General features: G+C 51.1%; 1 protein-coding gene across 4 annotated transcripts in view; it reads right to left on the reverse strand.

Moving 5' to 3' along the window:
- The window catches only part of sycp3 (synaptonemal complex protein 3), a 260,430-nt gene that overhangs the window by 27,705 nt on the left and 207,950 nt on the right, over window positions 1-24,775 (reverse strand). For all 4 annotated transcript variants that reach the window (XM_038820905.1, XM_038820904.1, XM_038820907.1 and 1 more), the window contains exons 7-8: window positions 23,009-23,107; window positions 22,048-22,152 (exon numbers count right to left, since the gene is read on the reverse strand). In XM_038820905.1, the coding sequence (XP_038676833.1) occupies window positions 22,048-22,152; window positions 23,009-23,107 (204 nt within the window). The remainder of the gene's footprint in view (window positions 1-22,047; window positions 22,153-23,008; window positions 23,108-24,775) is intronic.

Here is a 24,775-nt window from a genome sequence, read left to right on the forward strand (position 1 = left end):
TCCTTCCATCTGCCCCTGGAGCTGGAGGGAGCCCATAGAGTGCTGGCCAGGCGGCCTAAGGCGAATGAACCCCCGCGGGGGGTTCTGGTGCGGTTCCATCGGTTCAGCGACCGGGAGTGTGTTCTCCGATGGGCCAAGAAGGTGAGGAGCAGTAAGTGGGAGAATTCAGTAGTGCGTATCTACCAGGACTGGAGTGCGGAGGTGGCCATGCGGAGAGCCGGGTTTAACCGGACGAAGGCGGTGCTCCATGGAAAGCAGGTGAAGTTTGGCATGTTGCCGCCTGTGGGTCACCTACAAGGACCGGCATTACTACTTTGAGTCCCCGGAGGAAGCGTGGGCCTTTGTGCAGGCTGAAAAGCTGGACTTGAACTAGAGATTGGGGGCTGTAGGAGTTTTTCTTTTCTATTCATGTATCATTGTTTATGCTGTAGCGGGTTATTCTGTTTGTTTTGGTTTTTTCTCTCGCTTTCGGACGATGTGGGTTATGGCTTCGTGTTCTAAGGGGGGTACTGGGGTTTGTGGTTGATCTGTGTCTTTGTTTGCATGGAGTTTGTGGTTGGGTTGGGACTGCGGTTTGGGAGCTGCATTGGTGGGGTGGGGCAGTGTGTAAGCGCGGGCTTTTCTCTGGTTTCCCGCGCTGCGGGACGAGGGGGTGGAGCTGGTGGCGAGGGGCGTGGCTATTAGACCGGGTTTCCCGCGCTGAAGTGGTGCCCAGGAGCTGATGCAGGGGAGGAGGGGGGACCTCATATCGGGAGGGGTCGGAGTTAGAGCGGGAGCTGCCGGGGTCAGCAGAAGTCAACTGGCTCACGGGAGTACAGTGGAGGGAGAGTCGCGGCTAGGAGAGGTCCTAGCCTGAGAGGGAGGGGGGTGGGGGGGGGGGAGGGGGGGGGGGGAGGGGGGATACCGGGTTGCTGCTGGATTGGCCAGGGAGGAGTTCGGGGGGGGGGTCGGGGTGAGGTTCTATCGCTGTGGGAAACGGGCCAAATGGGTGATGGCCAGGGGCGAGCAGTCGATGGGTTATGGCTAGTCGACGGGGGAGGGGGCCTGATCCGGCTGATTACGTGGAACGTGAGGGGGTTGAATGGGCCGGTTAAGCGGGCCCGGGTGTTCTCGCATCTGAAGGGGCTGAAGGCAGACGTGGCCATGCTCCAGGAGACCCACCTGAAGGTGGCGGACCAGGTCCGTCTGAGGAAGGGGTGGGTGGGGCACTCAGGGCTCGACTCAAAGAACCGGGGGGTGGCGATCCTGGTGGGGAAGAGGGTGGCGTTTGAGGCATCTGAGGTTGTGGCTGATAGTGGCGGCAGATATGTGATGGTGAGCGGTAAGCTCCAGGGGGAGAGGGTGGAGTTGGCCTGGAGGTGGGGGGCTTGATCATGGGGGGGAGGACTTCAATACGGTGCTGGATCCCCTAGTGGATCGTTCTAGTTCAAGGACAGGCAGGAGGCCAGCGGCGGCAAAGGTATTGAGGGGGTTTATGGACCATATGGGAGGAGTGGATCCCTGGAGGTTCGGGAGGCCGAGGGCTCGGGAGTACTCCTTTTTCTCCCATGTGCACAGGGTTTATTCCCGCATTGATTTCTTTGTTCTGAGCAGGGGGCTGGTCCCGAGGGTGGAGGAGGCCGAATATTCGGCTATCGCGATTTCGGACCATGCTCCGCATTGGGTGGATCTGGAGATGGGGGAGGCGCGGGACCAGCGCCCGCTTTGGCGTCTGGACGTGGGGTTGTTGGCTGATGATGAGGTGTGTCGGAGGGTTCGGGGATGTATCGAGAGGTACCTCGAGGTCAATGATACTGGGGAGGTCCAGGTGGGGATGGTGTGGGAGGCTCTGAAGGCAGTGATTAGGGGGGAGCTGATCTCCATCCGAGCCCATAGGGAGAGGGGGGAGAGGAGGGAGAGGGAGAGACTGGTGGAGGAGCTTTTGAGTGTGGATAGGAGGTACACAGAGGCCCCGGAGGAGGGATTGCTGGGGGAACGGCGTAGCTTGCAGGCCAAGTTTGATTTATTGACCACCAGAAAGGCGGAGACACAGTGGAGGAAGGCGCAGGGAGCGGTCTATGAGTATGGAGAGAAGGCGAGCAGGATGCTGGCGCACCAGCTGCGTAAGCGGGACGCGGCTAGAGAGATTGGTGGAGTGAAAGATAGAGATGGGAATGTGGTGCGGCAGAGGTCAATGAGGTCTTTAGGGACTTCTATAGGGAACTGTACCGGTCGGAGCCGCCAGCGGTGGGAGGGGGAATGGAGAATTTTTTGGACAGGCTCCGATTTCCAAGGGTGCAGGAGGAGCAGGTGGAGGGACTGGGGGCGCCGATCGAGTTGGAGGAGCTGGTCAGTGGGATTGGCCACATACAGTCGGGGAAGGCGCCGGGACCGGATGGGTTCCCGGTTGAATTTTATAAGAAATATGCGGACCTGCTCGGCCCCCTGTTGGTCAGGACCTTTAACGAGGCATGGGAGGGGGGTGTTCTGCCCACGACGATGTCTCGGGCACTAATCTCCCTGATCCTGAAGCGTGATAAGGACCCCTTGAAGTGCGGTTCATACAGGCCGATTTCACTGCTGAATGTAGACGCCAAGTTGCTGGCGAAGATCTTGGCCACTAGAATAGAGGACTGTGTGCCGGGGGTGATACATGAAGATCAGACGGGTTGACTTCCGGGTGTGCATTATGGAGTGAGTGTGCACACAGAGGCAGCTCCTGCCTAATATTGCAGAAAAGAGCTCTTTTTTGGGCAGCACGGGTTGGAATTTCGATGAAAAGGCGTGGGTGAAGGTTCAAGGAGTATTTTCCCCCAGGAATAGGATGTTTCTTGGTTATCAGACCCTTAGAAACAGTGCAGGATTTGTCTGAACAGCAACAAACAAAAGCAAGCATGCTAGCGGGGGAAGGGCCAGCTTAAAGGTCTCAAGCTGACCTGAGGGCCTTTATGAAAGCTGAATTCCAGCAGCAGAGGGAAGAACTGTGAAAAGATGTCACCAAGGCCATTGAAGAAGCGGAGACGGACTTCCGGTAGTGGTGATGCGGAGCTGAGCCGCACGTTCAGTGGCTCCCACTATTTTCGGACTTTGGGGCTCTTTTAAGGGCTCGCAGTGGTGCTGTTTGGGCTTTTCCCTGTGTGGGAACACTCCTTCTCAGATTCTCCACCGGTGGATGGCCTGGACTAGGAGTGGAGCGGTCAGAAAATCGGCTTTGTAGGTGCGGCACCGCAGCTCCCACTACTTAAGGACTTTTGGGCCGATTTGAGGGCCTCAAACGGCGCTGTCCCAACGAATCCCGGTGGGGGAAGGTGTCTAGAGGCGCATTCCCCATAATTTATGGTGCTCACCCGGAGTGGGGCAAAGGAAAAAGCTGCAGCAGCTCCCCAAGAAAAGCGGAGGAAGCAAGACAAAATGGCGGCCGGCGGAACACCCGAGGACTGGTGGAAGTGGGCGCAGGAGCAGCAGGCCTCTCTTCTGCGCTGTTTTGCGGAGCTGAAGGCTGAGTTGCTGGACTCCCTGAATGCGACTACCAACAAGCTGCTTGGGACCCAGGCGGCCCAGGAGGCGTCTATTCGGGAATTGCAGCAGCAGGCCGCTGAGCGGGAGGAGGAGGCCGTGGTCCTCGTGGGGAAAGTGGAGTTGCACGAGGCACTTCACAAAAAGTGGCAAGACCGCTTGGAGGAGCTGGACGTTCGCACGAGGCGAAAGAATTTGAGGATCCTGGGCCTGGCGGAGGGGCTGGAAGGGTCGGATCTCCCGTCGTATGTGACCACGATGTTGAGCTCGTTGATGGCAGCGGGGTCCTTCCATTTGCCCCTGGAGCTGGAGGGAGCTCACAGAGTGCTGGCCAGGAGGCCTAAGGCAAATGAACCCCCGCGGGCGGTGCTGGTGCGGTTCCATCGATTTAGTGACCGGGAGTGTGTGCTGCGCTGGGCCAAGAAAGAGAGGAGCAGCAAGTGGGAGAATTCGATAGTGCGAATCTACCAGGACTGGAGTGCGGAGGTGGCAAAGCGGCGGGCCGGGTTCAACCGGACGAAGGCGGTGCTGCATGCCAAGCAGGTCAGATTTGGAATGCTGCAGCCTGCGCGTCTGTGGGTGACATATAAGGACCGGCACCACTACTTCGAGTCCCCGGAGGAGGCGTGGGCCTTTGTACAGGCGGAGAAGCTGGACTCGAACTAGGGTCTGGGGACACGCTATGGCCGTTGCTGTTTTTGCTGTTGCTGTTCTTCAATTTTGACACGTGTTTTTTTTATGCTGGTTTTCTTTTTGCTCTGTTTCCGGGTGGGTTTGTCTGTTGGGTATGGGTGTGGGGTAAGTGGGGAACGTTGGGGGCATGTGCTTTATATGTTCTCTTCGGTACGGGGCTGGGGGTTGGGGTGAAACTGGATTTTGAAGAGCTGCGTCAGAAGGGTGGGGTGTGGCAGTGTGAAAGCGCGGGCTTTCCTCTGGTTGTCCGCGCTGCGGGGCAGGGGGGGCGGAGCTGGAGGTGGGGGCGTGGCCTCTACTGGTTTTCTTTCCCACGCTGAAGCGGGGCCAAGGAGGTGTGGCAAGAGGGGGATGACCCCATGCTGGGAGGAGATGGGTTTTGGCAGGAGCAGCCGGGTCAGCAGAAGTCAGCTGACTCACGGAAGTACCATGGAGGGTGCGTCGCGGCTAGGAGGGGTCCTAGCCTGGGGGGGTGGGGGGAGGATACCGGGTTGCTGCTGGAATGGCCAGGAAGGAGCTGGCATGGGCCGGGGGGTAGAGGAGAGGCGTTATCGCCATGGGGAACGGGTCAGGCGGGGCGAGCTGGCCTGGGGCGAGCAGTCGATAAGCTATGGCTAGCCGGCGGGGGAGCGGGGCGGGTTGCCCTCTGATCCGTCTGATTACCTGGAACGTGAGGGGGCTGAATGGGCCGGTTAAGAGAACTAGGGTAATTTCGCATCTGAAGGGGCTGAAGGCGGACGTGGCTATGCTCCAGGAGACCCACTTGAAGGTGGCGGACCAGGTTCGTCTGAGGAAGGGGTGGGTGGGGCAGGTTTTTCACTCAGGATTGGACGCGAAGAACCGGGGGGTGGCGATTCTGGTGGGGAAGAGGGTGGCGTTCGAGGCGGCTGAGGTGGTGTCGGACAAGGAGGGCAGATATATTATGGTGAAGGGTAGGCTGCAGGGAGAGAAGGTGGTGCTGGTTAATGTATATGCCCCGAATTGGGATGATGCCGGCTTCATGAGGCGCTTGTTGGGCCGCATTCCGGACCTAGAGGCAGGGGGCCTGATCATGGGGGGAGACTTTAACACAGTGCTGGATCCCCCACTGGACCGGTCCAGTTCAAGGACGGGTAGGAGACCGGCGGCGGCCAAAGTACTGAGGGGGTTTATGGACCAGATGGGAGGGGTGGATCCCTGGAGGTTTGGGAGGCCGAGAGCGCGGGAGTATTCCTTTTTCTCCCATGTCCATAGGGTCTATTCCCGAATAGATTTCTTCATCCTGAGCAGGGGATTGATCCCGAAGGTGCAGGATGCAGAGTATTCGGCCATAGCAATTTCAGACCATGCTCCGCACTGGGTTGATCTGGAGATGGGGGAGGCGCGGGACCAGCGCCCGCTCTGGCGACTGGATGTGGGGCTGCTGGCTGATGAGGAGGTGTGTAGGAGGGTCCGGGGAAGTATTGAGGGGTATCTTGATACCAACGACACGGGGGAGGTCCGGGTGGGGATGGTCTGGGAGGCTCTGAAAGCAGTGATCCGGGGGGAGCTGATCTCCATACGGACCCATAGGGAAAGGAGGGAGAGGAAGGAGAGGGAGAGACTGGTGGGGGAGCTCCTGGATGTGGACAGGAGATACGCGGAGGCACCGGAGGAGGGGTTGCTGGGGGAACGGCGTAGTTTGCAGGCCAAATTTGACTTGTTGACCACCAGAAAGGCAGAGACACAGTGGAGGAGGTTGCAGGGTGCGGTATATGAGTATGGGGAGAAGGCGAGCAGGATGTTGGCGCATCAGCTCCGCAGGCGGGATGCGGCTAGGGAAATTGGTGGAGTGACGGATAGGGGTGGGAATGTAATGCAGAAGGGGACAGAAGTAAATGGGGTCTTTAGGGACTTCTACGAGGAACTGTACCGGTCAGAACCTCCGATGGGGAGAGGGGGGATGGAGAGCTTCATGAACAGGCTATGCTTCCCAAGGGTTCAAGAGGAGCTGGTAGAAGGGCTGGGGGCGCCGATAGAGTTGGAGGAGCTAGTCAGGGGGATCGGGCAAATGCAGTCAGGTAAGGCGCCGGGGCTGGACGGGTTCCCGGTGGAATTTTATAAAAAGTATGCGGATCTGGTGGGCCCCCTGTTGGTGCGAGCCTTCAATGAGGCATGGGAGGGGGGGGCTTTGCCCCCGACGATGTCGCGGGCACTGATCTCTCTGATCCTGAAGCGGGATAAGGACCCCTTGCAGTGTGGATCATACAGGCCTATCTCGCTCCTCAATGTTGACGCTAAGTTGCTGGCGAAGATCCTGGCCACCAGGATAGAGGACTGTGTGCCAGGGGTGATACATGAGGATCAGACAGGATTTGTCAAGGGACGGCAGCTCAACACGAATGTGCGGAGACTACTAAATGTTATTATGATGCCGGCAGTGGAGGGGGAGGCTGAGATAGTGGTGGCGCTGGATGCGGAGAAAGCATTTGATAGAGTTGAGTGGGGGTACCTGTGGGAGGTGCTGGAGCGGTTCGGATTCGGGGAGGGATTCATCAAATGGGTGAGGCTGCTCTACGCGGCTCCGATGGCGAGTGTAGTTACCAATGGAAGGAGATCGGAGTACTTTAGGCTCTACCGTGGGACCAGGCAGGGGTGCCCCCTGTCCCCCTTGCTCTTTGCACTGGCGATTGAACCTTTGGCTATGGCGTTGAGGGAGTCAGGGAGATGGAGGGGTCTGGTGCGGGGTGGGGAGGAACATCGTGTATCGCTGTATGCGGACGACCTGCTGTTGTATGTGGCGGATCCAGAAGGGGGAATGCCGGGGGTGATGGAGCTGTTAGCGGAATTTGGGGGCTTCTCGGGCTATAAGTTAAATTTAGGCAAGAGTGAGGTATTTGTAGTACACCCGGGTGATCAGGAGGAGGGAATCGGGAGACTCCCATTTAAGAGGGCAGTGAAGAGTTTCAGATACCTGGGGGTGCAGGTGGCCAGGAGTTGGGGGACTCTCCATAAGCTTAATTTTACCAGGCTGGTGGAGCAGATGGAAGAGGAATTTAAAAGGTGGGACATGGTGCCGCTATCGTTGGCGGGTAGAGTGCAGTCCGTCAAAATGACGGTTCTCCCGAGGTTCTTCTTCCTTTTTCAGTGTTTGCCCATCTTTATCCCTAGGGCCTTTTTTAGAAGGGTGACTAGCAGCATCATGAGCTTTGTTTGGGCGCATGGGACCCTGAGGGTGAAGAGGGTCTTCTTGGAGCGGGGTAGAGATGGTGGGGGGCTGGCGTTACCCAATCTCTCGGGGTATTATTGGGCGGCCAATGTGTCGATGGTGCGCAAGTGGGTAATGGAGGGGGAGGGGGCAGCATGGAAACGGATGGAGAGGGCGTCCTGTGGCGATACAAGCCTGGGGGCCCTGGTAACGGCGCCGTGGCCGTTCCCTCCTACGAGGTATACCACGAGTCCGGTGGTGGCGGCTACCCTCAAGATTTGGGGGCAGTGGAGGCGACATAGGGGAGAAGTGGGGGGCTCGATGGAGGCTCCGTTAAGGGGGAACCATAGGTTCGTCCCGGGGAACATTGATGGGGGATTTCAGGGTTGGCACAGAGCGGGCATCAGACAGCTGAGGGACCTGTTTATTGATGGGAGGTTTGCGAGCCTGGGGGAGTTGGAGGAGAAATTTGGGCTCCCCCCGGGGAACATGTTCAGGTATCTGCAGGTAAAGGCATTTGCTAGGCGGCAGGTGGAGGGATTCCCTTCGCTTCCCGCGAGGGGGGTGAGCGACAGGGTGCTTTCGGAGAGGGGAAGATATCTGATATCTACAAGGTTATGCAGGAGGCGGAGGAGGCGTCAGTAGAGGAGCTGAAAACGAAGTGGGAGGGGGAACTGGGGGAACAGATCGAAGACGGGACATGGGCTGATGCCCTGGAGAGGGTTAATTCTTCCTCCTCGTGTGCGCGGCTTAGCCTCATCCAATTCAAGGTGCTGCACCGGGCCCACATGACTGGGACGAGGATGAGTAGGTTCTTTGGGGGTGAGGACAGGTGTGTCAGGTGCTCGGGGAGTCCAGCGAACCATGCCCATATGTTCTGGGCATGCCCGGCACTGGAGGAGTTCTGGAAGGGGGTGGCGAGGACGGTGTCGAGGGTGGTGGGATCCAGGGTCAAGCCAGGATGGGGACTCGCGATTTTTGGGGTTGGGGTGGAGCCGGGAGTGCAGGAGGCGAAAGAGGCCGGTGTGCTGGCCTTTGCGTCCCTAGTAGCCCGGCGAAGGATCTTGCTACAATGGAAGGATGCGAGGCCCCCAAGCGTGGAGACCTGGATCAATGACATGGCGGGTTTCATTAAGCTAGAGAAGGTCAAATTCGCCCTGAGAGGGTCGGTACAAGGGTTCTTTAGGCGGTGGCAGCCTTTTCTCGACTTTCTGGCTCAACGATAGGGTACGGGGACAGCAGCAGCAGCAACCCAGGGAGGGAAAAGGGGAGGGAAAAGGGGAGGGAAAAGGGGGGGGCCGACAATGACTATGTTTGTTTATTTAATTTTAATATTTTTTAAGTTCTTTTGTTGTTCATTAGGGATGGGGGGGTGGGGGGATGTGATACATGCGCCGATACGGTCTGGGGGTGTCACAGTTATTATGGGTTATTTTGTTGCATTTCATTGTTTGTCGTTATGTTTTATATTTTCTGTAAAAAATTCCAATAAAAATTATATATAAAAAAAAGAAGATCAGACGGGTATTGTGAAGGGGAGGCAGCTGAACACTAACGTGCGAAGGCTGCTTAATGTGATAATGATGCCGGCAGCAGAAGGAGAGGCGGAGATTGTGGTGGCATTGGATGCGGAGAAGGCCTTTGACAGGGTTGAGTGGGGGTACTTGTGGGAGGTGTTGGAAAGGTTCGGGTTTGGGGTGGGGTTTATTAAATGGGTGAGGTTGCTGTACGAGGCCCCGATGGCGAGTGTAGCGACAAATGGGAGGAGGTCCGAGTACTTCAGGCTCCACCGTGGGACGAGGCAGGGGTGCCCCCTGTCCCCCTTGCTTTTTGCGCTGGCAATAGAGCCTCTTGCCATGGCTCTCAGGGAGTCGAGGAGGTGGAGGGGTTTGGTGCGAGGGGGGGAGGAGCACCGAGTGTCGCTGTATGCGGACGATTTGCTGTTGTATGTAGCAGACCCAGTGGGGGGAATGCCGGAGGTGATGGAGATTCTTGCTGAGTTCGGGAGTTTCTCGGGATATAAATTGAACCTGGGCAAGAGTGAGTTGTTTGGCATGCACCCGGGAGACCAGGAGGAGGGGATTGGAAGGCTCCCGTTAAAGAGGGCAGTGAGGAGTTTTAGGTACCTGGGAGTTCAGGTGGCTAGGAGCTGGGGGACTCTGCACAAGCTCAATTTTACTAGGTTGGTGGAGCAGATGGAGGAGGAATTTAAAAGGTGGGACATGCTGTCGTTGGCGGGTAGAGTACAGTCCGTTAAAATGACGGTGCTCCCGAGGTTTTTGTTTTTGTTTCAGTGCCTCCCCATTTTCGTTAGAGGGCCTTTTTTAGGAGGGTGAACAGCAGCATTCTGGGATTTGTTTGGGCGCATGGGACTCCGAGGGTAAGGAGGGTCTTTTTGGAGCGAGGCAGGGATAGAGGGGGGCTGGCGCTGTCCAACCTCTCTGGGTACTACTGGGCGGCTAATGTCTCGATGGTACGCAAGTGGGTAATGGAGGGGGAGGGGGCAGCATGGAAAAGGATGGAGATGGCGTCCTGCGGAGGCACGAGCCTGAAGGCACTGGTAACGGCTCCGTTGCCGCTCCCTCCAACGAGGTACACCACGAGCCCGGTGGTGGCAGCCACCCTCAACATTTGGGGCCAGTGGAGGCAACACAGGGGGGAAGTGGGGGGCTCGGTGGAGGCCCCGCTGCGGGGGAACCACCGGTTTGTCCCAGGGAACATGGATGGCGGGTTCCTGGGGTGGCACAGGGCGGGCATTAGGAAGTTGGGAGACCTGTTTCTTGACGGGAGGTTCGCGAGCCTTGGTGACCTGGATGAGAAGTTCGAGCTCCCCCCGGGGAATATGTTCAGGTCCCTTCAGGTCAAGGCATTTGCTAGACGACAGGTGGAGGGGTTCCCTTTGTTGCCCCCGCGGGGGGTAAGGGATAGGGTGCTTTCAGGGGTGTGGGTCGGGGATGGGAAGGTGTCTGACATCTACCAGGTAATGCAGGAGGTGGGGGAGGTGTCGGTAGAGGAGCTGAAGGCTAAGTGGGAGGTGGAGCTGCGGGAGCAGATTGAGGAGGGGACATGGGCGGACGCCCTGGAGAGGGTGAACTCCTCCTCTTCATGTGCGAGGCTTAGTCTCATCCAGTTCAAGGTGCTGCACCGGGCCCACATGTCCGGATCTAGGATGAGTAGGTTCTTTGGGGGCGAAGACAGGTGCGTCAGGTGTTCGGGGAGTCCAGCGAACCATGCCCATATGTTCTGGGCATGCCCGGCACTGGAGGAGTTCTGGAAGGGGGTGGTGGGGACGGTGTTGAGGGTGGTGGGATCCAGGGTCAAGCCAGGTTGGGGACTCGCGATATTTGGGGTTGGGGTGGAGCCGGGAGTGCAGGATCCCATTTCTTAAAGGTACATCCACTACAGATATTTTTATAAACACCCATTTCTTAAAGGTACTTTCACATGAAAACAGCCTTCCGGATTCTTCAGTTTGAATTAAAGGCACAGGCCACTGCTTCCTTCTGTTTGAATTAAAGATACAGGTAAAGGCTGCCTTAAAGACGATGTCCATAAATCATCCATGGATCAAAAATGTAATGGCAAAAATAAAAGATAGGGGAAAGAGGAGAATAAACAATAAGGACAATTACATGACCACTGTGCCACCGCGCCGCACCGTGTTGTGACATATGGAAGCCCATGTGAATTTTCATGGCTCCTGGATCCCCAGCGGAGTTGGGTGGTCGTTGCTGCAAGGTTCAAACCTCTTCCAGCTCCACACCCCCCTCCCACCGATGCCTGACACCCAGCCTCAACATCGACACTTAAGGATTCAACCCCTGTCCCTGACTTGGAGATTGAGGGCAGCTAAGAGTGGTGAAGGATAAATGATAATGGCCAATAGGTCGATGAGCATGACTCGCAGGAATGTAAGAAGGCACAAAAACTCTTAAGAGGCAGATGAGGGCAACACCAATAGGCACTGTGGACACTCAGGGTTGGACATCCTATGATCATGTTGCTGTCATACCTTTACACTTAATACACCTGGACAGACACTGAATGGAGTATGATTTTAACACAAAGGCTAAACCCATATTGCCACCACCGCCCGCCCAGAACATTACTGTCCCATCTTCTCTCTCTGGATTATATGTAGCTAGCCCCTTAGAATGGTAACCTACAATCTTATTACACCCCTTCCTCCTAAAACAGAAGCCCTCATCCCATAGGCAATTGGGAGCCAAAATATGGGAGACTCTACTCAGCTCTCTGGCGCTCAGCCAAAATATTCAAGTGGTTACGAGAATCTCACCATTCAAAAACCCTTGCACTCGAATGTCTGAGTGCAGTCAGCTGCTTGGATGGAGAGAAAAAAACTCAAGCAAGCAAGCAAATCATAATGGAGAATGAAAAAAAACATTGAAAAATAATTGAGTTCAGCCAGGCCCCAGGTGAAATGGAGGAAGCTCTAGAATGTTAATGGGGTGTGAAATGCAGAGTGAACAAACAATTTCCATAGGTCCTGTGAAGTAGACAGCAGCTGGCTAAACCACAGAGGCTTGTGAAAATCAATGGGGTGTCAAATGGAATATGAACGAGCAAGTACAAAGGAATGAAAGCAGGTCCGCTACAACAGTGAAACCACAGAGCCTATTCAAACTTCAAGGGGTGTGAAGTGTTTCCCCAGGAGACAAGCTGCACAATGACTCTCTCCTGTGTGAGGATCTTAATACAAGCAGGTTGTAGCTGTGCTTAGACAGTCGAACATGAAGGCTTCAATGTTACACAGACCACTGCGACCCCGATCCCCGGAGAGACACTCAACCTGGCCCCTCTAGCCCAGCCCAAGTCCCCTAAACGTCCAGCTCCCTTGAAGGATCCCCGAACGGCATCCTGGAACTAAATGGAGAGAGGTACTCGTCTCCTTGTTCCCTGTCGGAGTCCAAGGCGCTGGATTCCCATTTTAAAAGACCAGCAGTAATTGGCGCACGCGTGACATGATTGGTAGATTCCATGAGGCCAGAACATCTGACTAATGAGATTACAATGAAGCCAAAAACATGCTCACCAGGTTATCACCATTACTGGATGCGATCCAGATCACACCAGCGTGAAAGACATGGTAAGATTGCAAACTGATTTGCCCCTGGTGCAAATCCAGATTTGTGCCTCATGCCACAATTTCCTGAAATAGCGGAGTATCCGCTGGGCGTAACGCAGCCGGAAAATCAACCTCAAGATGTGATCGATATCTATCCGGGAATACGGAATGATCCAGTATCCATCCAGCAACATGGTGGGATCTAGTACACATACAGGAACATGGTGTGAACCAGTATCCATCCGCGAACACAGTGTGATCTAGTACATATCCAGGAACATGGAGTGAAACAGTATCCATCCAGGGACACAATGTGATCTAGTATGTATCCAGGAACACGGAGTGAACCAGTATCTTTCCAGGAACATGGTATGATCTAGTATCCATCCAGGAACACGGTGTGACCTGATATCCAACCAGGAACACAGTGTCATCTAGTATCCATCCAGGAACGCAGTGTAACTTAGTGTCCATCCAGGAACACGGTGTGATCCAGTATTCAATCAGGAACATAGTGTGGCAAGTCTTCGGGTAGCAACATGTAGGAGGAGGTCACACACAAGGTAGCTCCTGCTAGAGTCTAGTTTTTGGTTCCATTTATCCAGTTGCTGGGGTAATTGGTGAACAGACACGGCCCATTCGCGAGTCGTTGGTGAGAAGATGAAAAAAGGCGCAAGAAAGACTACAATTAAGAAAGGTGGGACCAATAGTTCTTCGAAGGAGCTGAGCAAGATGCAGAGATGAGGGGGATAGAAGATGGCAGAAGCAAGCTCATCAGATGGAGCCACATGTATCATGGTAGGTAATGGCTGTGAATTTGATAAACAGTTTGGCAAGCATTTCAAAAGGCATCGGAGGGAAATTATAGTGACCCTAAGAAAGTCGGTGGATGATGCCCCGGTGCCGATAAAGGAGGCATTGGAAAAGACGTTGAAGACAGTGCGGCAGTATTGCGAGGTGTTGAAGAAGGTGGAGAAGATGCTGTCGAGACAGAGCGATAAGTTGGCCCGGCTAAATGCTCAGTTGTGGAGGGTGGAGGCAAGAAATAAGGGCCTGAAAGCGAAGGTTGGCGACCTGAAGACTAGGTTGAGGCGGCAAAATCTGAGTATCGTGGGGCTGCCTGAGGAGGTGAAGGGTCCAAGGCCAACTGAATGCTTCAAGATGATGTTTAGGAAGTTGATGGGGGTGGAGAGATTGAGCTAGATCGGGCCTACCAGTCACTTTGGGCAAAGCCACGGGGAAATGAACTACCACGAGCTGTGATAGCGTGTTTTCGCAGCTATTGGTCGAAGGAGCAAGTCCTAAAACGGACCAATGAGAATAGGGAGGTGCGGTGGGAAGGTAGCAGTATTCACATATATCAGGACATTTTGGTGGAATTGATGGGCAGTCTTTAACAGGCTGAAGTCAGCACTCGACAAGAGTGATGTATCTAAGGTCATGGCTGATCAGATAGTAGCCTCCACCGCCTCCTGATAGCCTGTTAACGCCTTGCTGACCAAGAATTTATGCCCCTCTGCCTTAAATGTATACAAAGACACTGGTTCCACAACCTTCTCAGGAATAGAGTCCCTAAGATTCACAGCTTCTGAGTGAAATAAATTTGCCTTGTCTCTGTTTTACATGGGCGACCTCTTATTCTTATACAATGAACCCTAGTTCGAGATTCTCCCACAAGAGGAAACATCTTCTCCACATCCACCCTGTCAATAACCCTCAGGATCATATATGTTTCAATCAAATCGCCTCTAACTCTTATAAACTCCTGTAGATATAAACCGAGCCTCTTACCTTTCCTCATTAGACAACCCACCCATTCCAAATATTATTCTGGTAAACCTTCTCTGAACTGCTTCCGATGTTTTCTGCAGTAAAATGACCAATGCTGTACACAGTACTTCCGATATGGTCCCACTAGTGCTCTGCACAACTGAAGCATAACTTCCCTACTTTTGTATTAACCTAGCTTTGTAATACTTCCTGTACTTTTCTCCCCCATTTTTACAGGAATCGGGCTTTGCTGGCTAGGCCAACATTTGTTGCCCATCCCTAATTGCACTTGATAAGGTGGTGGTGAACTGCCTTTCTGAACCACTGAAGATCATGTGGTGTAGCTACACCCTCTGTGCTATTAGGGTGGGAATTCCAGGATTTTGACCCAGCGCCAGTGAAGGAACAGAGATCTATTTCCAAGTCAGAATGGTGAATGACTTGGAGGGGAACTTCTAGGTGGTGATGTTCCCATGTATCTGTCCTTCTAGATGATAATGGGTGTGCAGACTAGTCTTTTGTGATTAATGCATTTGTGTACCAAGATCCCTCTGCACCTCAGGGATCTGCTATACCTCACCATTTAGATATATATTTTTAATAATTAATTCACGGGATGTGAGCATTGCTGGTTAGGCCAGCATTTATTGCCCATCCCTAATTGCCCTTCAGAAGGTGGTAGTCAGTTGCCTTCTTTAACTGCTGCAGTGCCCGACATGTAGGTACACCCATTGTGCTGTTAGGGAGGGAGTTCCAGGATGTTGCCCCAGCGACAGTGAAAGAATGGCGATATATTTCCAAGTCAAGGTGGTGAGTGACTTGGAGTGAAACCTTCAGGTGGTGGAGTTACCAGATATCTGCTGCTCTTGTCCTTCTAGATGGTGGTGGCTGTGCGTTTGGAAGGTGCTTTCTAAGGAACCTTTGTAAGTTACTGCAGTGCATCTTGTAGATGGTACACACGGCTGCCATCGTTCGTTGGTGGTGGAGAGTTTGAATGTTTGCGGCAGGGGGAGAAATCAGGCAGGGCTGCTTTGTCCTGGATGATGTCGAACATTTTGAGTGTTGTTGGAACTGCACTCATCCAGTAAAGTGGAGTGTTCCATTACACTCTTTACTGTGCCTTGTAGATGGTGGACAGACTTTGGGGAGTCAGGAGGTGAGTTACTCGCTGTAGGGTTCCTAGCTTGGTAACCATAGTATTAATATGGCTAGTCCAGTTCAGTTTCTGATCAAGGTAACCTCCAGGAGTTTAATTGTGGGAGATTCAGCGATGGCAATGCCATTGAATGTCAAGGGGTGATGGTTAGATCCTCTCTTGTAAGAGATGGTCATTGCCTGGCACTTGTGAGGCGCGATTGTAATTTGCCACTTGTCGGGCCAAGCCCGGATACTGTTCAGATCTTGCTACATTTAGACATGGACTGTCATAAGGAGTCGCGAATGGTGCGAATATCCGAACATCCCCACTTCTGACGTTATGATAAAAGGCAGGTCATTTATGAAGCAGCTGAAGATGGTTGGGCCTCGGACACTACCCTGAGGAACTCCTGTAGTGATGTCCTGGATCTGAGATGATTGACCTACAATCACCAAAACCATCTTCCTTTGTGCCATGTATGACTCTAACCAGTGGAACGTTTTTCCCCTAATTTCCATTGATTTCAGTTTAGCTAGGCTCCTTGATGCTACACTCGGTCAAATACTGCCTTGATGTCACCTCGGGAGTCCAGCTCTTTTGTCCATGTTTGAAACAAGGCTGTAATAAGTTCAGGAGGTGAGTGACCCTGATGGAATCCAAACTGAGCGTCCGTGAGCAAGTTATTGTTGAGTAAGTGCCGCTTGATAGCACTGTTAATGACTCCTTCCATCACTCTGGTGTTGATGGAGAGTAGACTGATAGGGCATAAGGGCCTAATTGAATTTGTCCGGTTTGTTGTGGGCAATTTTCCACATTGCCGGGTAGATACATAGATACAAAGAAGATAGGAGCAGGAGGAGGCCTTTTGGCTCTTCGAGCCTGCTCCACCATTTATCACAATCATGGCTGATCATCCAACTCAATAGCCTAATCCTGCTTTCTCCACATAGCCTTTGATCCCATTCTCCCCCAAGTTCTATATCTAGCCGTCTCTTGAATATATTCAATGTTTTAGCATCAACTACTTCCTATGTACAGGCTCACCACTCTTTGGGTGAAGAAATGTCTCCTAATCTTTGTCCGAAATGGTTTACGCTGAATCCTCAGACTGGTTCTGGACACACCCACCATTGGGAACATCTTCCCTGCATCTACCCTGTCCAGTCCTGTTAGAATTTTATAAGTCTCTATGAGATCCCCCCTCATTCTTCTGAACTCCAGTGAGAACAATCCAAACCTAGTCAATCTCTCCTCATATGACAGTCCCGCCATCCCTGGAATCAGTCTGGTAAATCTTCGCTGCACTCTCGCTGGAGCAAGAACATGGTCTCCTCAGAAAAGGAGACCAAAACTGCAAACAATATTCCAGGTATGGCCTATATAATTGCAGCAACACATTCTGCTTCTGTACTCGAAATCTCTCGCAGTGAAGGCCAACATATCATTAACCTTCTTTACCGCCTGATGCACCTGCATGCTTATCTTCAGCAACTGGTGCACAAGGACACCCCAAGACTCGCTGCACACTCCCCTACCCCAATTTACAACCATTCAGGTAGCAATCTGCCTTCCTGTTTTTGCTTCCAAAGTGAATAACCTCACACTTATCCAAATTATACTGCATTTGCCATTGATTTGCCCACTCGCCCAACCTGTCCAGATCATGCTGTAGGATCCCTGCATTCCTTGGAGGAAACCCACGGGGAGAACGTGCAGACTCCGCACAGACAGTGACCCAAGCTGGGAATTGAACCTGGGACACTGTAGCTGTGAAGCAACTGTGCTAATAACTATGCTACCGTGCTGCCCCGTTTACGCCTACTCTCTGCTTCCTGTTAGTCAGTCAATCTTCTATCCATACTAATATGTTAAACCCCAATAACATGAGCTTTTATTTTCCGCAATGACCTTTGATATGGCATTTTATCAAATGTCTTCTGGAAACCGGAGTTCAGTACATCCACTGGTTCCCTCTGATACACATCACAGATTATTTCTTTAAAGAACTGGAAATACATAGCAAATCAATCAGCATTCGAAGATAGAGAAAGGGAGCCGACTAATATTCTTGCATCACTTCATGCTGATTTCAGGTTAACAGGTTTTCCTCGTGGAGTTTGCTAATTAGTTGAATGAATTTGTTCCTTGCCCCATCACAAGGGATTACCTTCTTCATTGAAAAGCACTTTTCATATATCCAATTTCACACCACATTAGGTGTAGACTTTTGGAAACTGCTTCACCGATCTATGACTCATTACGCAGAAAGGGCAGCGAAAGCAGCATCAATCATAACTTTCAAATAGTAATTAGAACATAGAACGATACAGCGCAGTACAGGCCCTTCGGCCCACGATGTTGCACCGACATGGGAAGTCAAAAACTAAAGGCCATCTAACCTACACTATGCCATTATCATCCATATGCTTATTCAATAAACTTTTAAATGCCCTCAATTTTGGCGAGTGCACTACTGTTGCAGGTAGGGCATTCCACGGCCTCACCACTCTTTGCGTAAAAAACCTACCTCTGACCTCCGTCCTATATCTATTACCCCTCAATTTAAGGCTATGTCCCCTCGTGCTAGCCACCTCCATCCGCGGGAGAAGGCTCTCACTGTCCACCCTATCTAACCCTCTGATCATTTTGTATGCCTCTATTAAGTCACCTCTTAACCTTCTTCTCTCTAACGAAAACAACCTCAAGTCCATCAGCCTTTCCTCATAAGATTTTCCCTCCATACCAGGCAACATCCTGGTAAATCTCCTCTGCACCCGTTCCAAAGCTTCCACGTCCTTCCTATAATGAGGCGACCAGAACTGTACGCAATACTCCAAATGCGGCCGTACCAGAGTTTTGTACAGCTGCAACATGACCTCATGGCTCCGGAACTCAATCCCTCTACCAATAAAGGCCAACACACCATAGGCCTTCTTCACAACCCTATCAACCTGGGTGGCAACTTTCAGGGATCTATGTACATGGACACCGAGACCCCTCTGCTCATCCACACTACCAAGAATTTTACCATTGGCCAAATAGTCCGCATTCCTGTTATTCTTTCCAAAGAGAATCACCTCACACTTCTCTACATTAAACTCCATTTGCCACCTCTCAGCCCAGCTCTGCAGCTTATCTATGTCCCTCTGTAACCTGCAACATCCTTCCACACTGTCTACAACTCCACCGACTTTAGTGTCATCTGCAAATTTACTCACCCAACCTTCTGTGCCCTCCTCTAGGTCATTTATAAAAATGACAAACAGCAATGGCCCCAGAACAGATCCTTGTGGTACGCCACTCGTAACTGAACTCCATTCTGAACATTTGCCATCAACCACCACCCTCTGTCTTCTTTCAACTAGCCAATTTCTGATCCACATCTCTAAATCACCCTCAATCCCCAGCCTCCGTATTTTCTGCAATAGCCGACCGTGGGGAACCTTATCAAACGCTTTACTTAGAACATAGAACGATACAGCGCAGTACAGGCCCTTCGGCCCTCGATGTTGCACCGACATGGAAAAAAAAAAAACTAAAGGCCATCTAACCTACACTATGCCCTTATCATCCATATGCTTATCCAATAAATTTTTAAATGCCCTCAATGTTGGCGAGTTCACTACTGTTGCAGGTAGGGCATTCCACGGCCTCACCACTCTTTGCGTAAAAAACCCACCTCTGACCTCTGTCCTATATCTATTACCCCTCAATTTAAGGCTATGTCCCCTCGTGCTAGCCACCTCCATCCGCGGGAGAAGGCTCTCGCTGTCCACCCTATCTAACCCTCTGATCATTTTGTATGCCTCTATTAAGTCACCTCTTAACCTTCTTCTCTCTAACGAAAACAACCTCAAGTCCATCAGCCTTTCCTCATAAGATTTTCCCTCCATACCAGGCAACATCCTGGTAAATCTCCTCTGCACCCGTTCCAAAGCTTCCACGTCCTTCCTATAATGAGGCGACCAGAACTGTACGCAATACTCCAAATGCGGCCGTACCAGAGTTTGGTACAGCTGCATCATGACCTCATGGCTCCGGAACTCAATCCCTCTACCAATAAAGGCCAACACACCATAGGCCTTCTTCACAACCCTATCAACCTGGGTGGCAACTTTCAGGGATCTATGTACATGGACACCGAGATCCCTCTGCTCATCCACACTACCAAGAATTTTACCATTAGCCAAATATTCCGCATTCCTGTTATTCTTTCCAAAGTGAATCACCTCACACTTCTCCACATTAAACTCCATTTGCCACCTCTCAGCCCAGCTCTGCAGCTTATCTATGTCCCTCTGTAACCTGCAACATCCTTCCGCACTGTCTACAACTCCACCGACTTTAGTGTCGTCTGCAAATTTACTCACCATCCTTCTGCGCCCTCCTCTAGGTCATTTATAAAAATGACAAACAGCAACGGCCCCAGAACAGATCCTTGTGGTACGCCACTCGTAACTGAACTCCATTCTGAACATTTCCCATCAACTACCACTCTCTGTCTTCTTTCAACTAGCCAATTTCTGATCCACATCTCTAAATCACCCTCAATCCCCAGCCTCCGTATTTTCTGCAATAGCCGACCGTGGGGAACCTTATCAAACGCTTTACTGAAATCCATATACACCACATCAACTGCTCTACCCTCGTCTACCTGTTCAGTCACCTTCTCAAAGAACTCGATAAGGTTTGTGAGGCATGACCTACCCTTCACAAAACCATGCTGACTATCCCTAATCATATTATTCCTATCTAGATGATTATAAATCGTATCTTTTATAATCCTCTCCAAGACTTTACCCACCACAGACGTTAGGCTCACCGGCCTATAGTTACCGGGGTTATCTCTACTCCCCTTCTTGAACAAAGGGACCACATTTGCTATCCTCCAGTCCTCTGGCACTATTCCTGTAGCCAATGATGACCTAAAAATCAAAGCCAAAGGCTCAGCAATCTCTTCCCTGGCTTCCCAGAGAATCCTAGGATAAATCCCATCCGGCCCCGGGGACTTATCTATTTTCACCTTGTCCAGAATTGCCAACACTTCTTCCCTACGCACCTCAATGCCATCTATTCTAATAGCCTGGGTCTCAGCATTCTCCTCCACAATATTATCTTTTTCTTGAGTGAATACTGACGAAAAGTATTCATTTAGTATCTCGCTTATCTCCTCAGCCTCCACACACAACTTCCCACCACTGTCCTTGACTGGCCCTACTCTTACCCTAGTCATTCTGAAATCCATATACACCACATCAACTGCTCTACCCTCGTCTACCTGTTCAGTCACCTTCTCAAAGAACTCGATAAGGTTTGTGAGGCATGACCTACCCTTCACAAAACCATGCTGACTATCCCTAATCATATTATTCCTATCTAGATGATTATAAATCGTATCTCTTATAATCCTCTCCAAGACTTTACCCACAACAGATGTGAGGCTCACCGGCCTATAGTTACCGGGGTTATCTCTACTCCCCTTCTTGAACAAAGGGACCACATTTGCTATCCTCCAGTCCTCTGGCACTATTCCTGTAGCCAATGATGACATAAAAATCAAAGCCAAAGGCTCAGCAATCTCTTCCCTGGCTTCCCAGAGAATCCTAGGATAAATCCCATCAGGCCCCGGGGACTTATCTATTTTCACCGTGTCCAGAATTGCCAACACTTCTTCCCTACGCACCTCAATGCCATCTATTCTAATAGCCTGGGTCTCAGCATTCTCCTCCACAACATTATCTTTTTCCTGAGTGAATACTGACGAAAGTATTCATTTAGTATCTCGCTTATCTCCTCAGCCTCCACACACAACTTCCCACCACTGTCCTTGACTGGCCTACTCTTACCCTAGTCATTCTTTTATTCCTGACATACCTATAGAAAGCTTTTGGGTTTTCCTTGATCCTACCTGCCAAAGACTTCTCATGTCCCCTCCTTGCTCGTCTTAGCTCTCTCTTTAGATCCTTCCTCGCTTCCTTGTAACTATCAAGCGCCCCAACTGAAACTTCACACCTCATCTTCACATAGGCCTCCTTCTTCCTCTTAACAAGAGATTCCACTTCTTTGGTAAACCACGGTTCCCTCGCTCTACCCCTTCCTCCCTGCCTGACTGGTACGTACTTATCAAGAACACGCAATAGCTGTTCCTTGAACAAGCTCCACATATCCAGTGTGCCCAACCCTTGCAGCCTACTTCTCCAACCTACACATCCTAAGTCATGTCTAATGGCATCATAATTGCCCTTCCCCCAGCTATAACTCTTGCCCTGCGGGGTATACTTATCCCTTTCCATCACTAACGTAAAGGTCACCGAATTGTGGTCACTGTCTCCAAAGTGTTCACCTACCTCCAGATCTAACACCTGGCCTGGTTCATTACCTAAAACCAAATCCAATGTGGCCTCGCCTCTTGTTGGCCTGTCAACATATTGTGTCAGGAAACCCTCCTGCACACAATTGTATTCATACCTGAAGGAGAAATAATTGCAGGTGTCTAAAGAGAAGGGGTTGGGACTAATTAGACATGGGTATCGATGATTGGCACAAGTACACCAAGCTGAATGGCCTCCTTTGTGATGTGTCATTCTATGATTTGTTTTCTATGTGGTGACTGGGTGGACTGTACTACATAAAGGCATTATTGAACAAATGGAATACAGTCACTTCTTTAAAGTGAAATGACGCTTCAATATTACTTACAGTGTCCATTAAAATCCTTTTCTGAAAGAGGGCCATCTCCTTCCGAAGCTCACTCTGTACAGCTGACTGTTGTTCTGTGTGACTCTTCTCCAGTTCCTCTAAATTCTGAGATTAATATTTAGAGTGTCAAAATTTTATCACATTCATCCACAACATGGCACAACTATGGAGTTATTATTAATCAAACAATACACAGCACAACACACAGCTCAACAACTGACAGAGCATATTGACTGGAAACTTTGTAAATTTACTCATCTGCAGTTATTCTATCAGTTAAGAAATATTTGCAAGATGTACTGACAGCCCAACAGTAACCTTGTCTGTGACACCCATCCCCAATCAACACTTTTGGATATTTTGTTAATTTATAGTAACTAAAAAAGAAGAATTGTTTTCACACACAACTAGTCAATAATCAACATCTTCATAACAACGATATTTGTAGGGGGCCACCTCAATCAGTGATCCAGACAAATCCCAAATTCCTCCCTGATCTGGACAGGCTCCCTATCTCAGTTAGAACTTTGTATATGACAATGGCCTCTTAGGCCAAGAACCAGAGATTTTAGCCAAAGTACCAGCGGCGTGATTTTCCATCGGCGTGACTCTCCGTTTTGCGGGCGTCCGGGGATTTCCTGACAGCGTGGGGCTGCCCCACAACGGGAAACCCTATTGACCGGCCGGCGTAACGGAGAATCCCGCCGGCGGGTCGGGGCAGAAAGGTGGGGCGGAGAATCCAGCCCCAGATATTTTAGCCAAGCAAGAGGGTATTATTTCACGTGGTGCAGAGGCTGTGAAAGAGACCATCAAAAAAAATTACATATTCAGTTAAATATGACAGTGATTGTATCTTTGTCAAAATTAATTTGAGTATTTTATTTTGTTATCTGTAGTATTATAAAAAAGCACATTAACGTTTCAGCAAATAGTTCTCAGTCATCTATCCTTGAAGGTTTACCTTCAGAAACTGTTCAAACAGTTGCTTGATGCTCTTCAGCCTTTGTCCTTGGACCACTCTCATCTGCTGGAAAAGCTTCTGTTGCTGCCGAAACAGGTTCTGCAGAACAAAAAAGTGCAAATAGGCCTTTTTCAGTTTTCCACCTCTCAATCATCATCCTTCCTTTCATAGAATCATTACAATGCAGAAGGAGGCCATTCAGCCCATCGAGCCTGCTGAAAGAACACCCTGCCTAAGCCCACTACTCAGCAACCCAAGAAACCCCACCCAACCTTTGGCATGGCCAATCCACCTCACTAACTTGCATGTCTTTGGACTGTGGGAAGACACTGGAGCACCCGGAGGAAACCCACGCAGATAAGGGGAGAACGTGAAAACGCCACACAGTCACACAAGGCCGGAATTTAACACGAGTCCCCGACACTGTGAGGCAGCAGTGTTAACCACTGTGCCACCATGCTGTCCTTACAAAACAATGTGCTACTCTCAGTCAATCTCTCCCTCAATGTCAGCAAACCCAAGGAGCTGGTCATTGACTTTAGGAAGCAAAGTATCATCCACACCTCTGTCTGCATCAATGGGGCCAAGGTGGAGATGGTTGACAGCTTCAGATTCCTCGGTGTGCACATCACCAACAATCTGTACTGGTCCACCCATGTCGACGCTACGTCCAAGATAGCACAACAGCTCCTATACCTCCTCAGGAAACTAAGGAAATTCAGCATGTCCACATTGACTCTGAACAATTTTTACAGGTGCGCCATAGAAAGCATCCTATTTGGCTGCATCACAGTCTGGTATGGCATCTGCTTGGTCCAAGACCATAAGAAACTACAGAGTCGTGAACACAGCCCAGTCAATCACACAAACCCGCCTCTAATCCACTGATTCGGTCTACATCTCCCAAGACCTTGGGAAAGCGAACAGCATAATCAAAGACACCTCTCACCTGGGTTATTCTCTCTTCCAACCTCTTCCATTGGGCAGGAGATACAAAAGTCAGAGAACACAGGCTAACAGACTCAAAAACAGCTTCTTCCCCGCTGTTACCAGACCCCTGAATGACCCTCTTGTGGACTGAACTGATCTCTCCACATATCTTCTCTACTGAGTAGTACTACACTCCATACTGCTTCACCTGATGCCTTTGCCTATATATTTACATTGTGAACCTACCATATGTCCTATGTTTTTTCATGTATGGAATGATCTATCTGGACTGAACACTGGGCAATACCTTTCACTGTGCCTCGGTACACAGGACAGTAAACCCTAATTCAAATCCTACATTTATATTCAATGACTCATTCGGCTCGCGGACCATCTTTGGTGGCACACCTAGTTTGGGGATATTCTTAGTCAATTGTCAGAAGATGCAAAGCAGTAGCCTACAGTGGAAGCTCAAGTGATATCATAGAATTTACAGTGCAGAAGGAGGCTATTCGGCCCATCGAGTCAGCACCGGCTCTTGGAAAGAGCACCCTACCCAAGGTCAACACCTCCACCGTATTCCCATAACCCAGTAACCCCACCCAACGCTAAGGGCAATTTTTGACACTAAGGGCAATTTATCATAGCCAAGCCACCTAACCTGCACATCTTTGGACTGTGGGAGGAAACCGGAGCACCCGGAGGAAACCCACGCACACACGGGGAGGATGTGCAGACTCGACACAGACAGTGACCCAAGCCAGAATCGAACCTGGGACCCTGGAGCTGTGAAGCAATTGTGCTATCTACAAGGCTACCGTGCTGCCCACTTGCAGC

The sequence above is a fragment of the Scyliorhinus canicula genome, chromosome 15 (assembly GCF_902713615.1).
Source record: "Scyliorhinus canicula chromosome 15, sScyCan1.1, whole genome shotgun sequence".
NCBI lineage: Eukaryota > Metazoa > Chordata > Chondrichthyes > Carcharhiniformes > Scyliorhinidae > Scyliorhinus > Scyliorhinus canicula.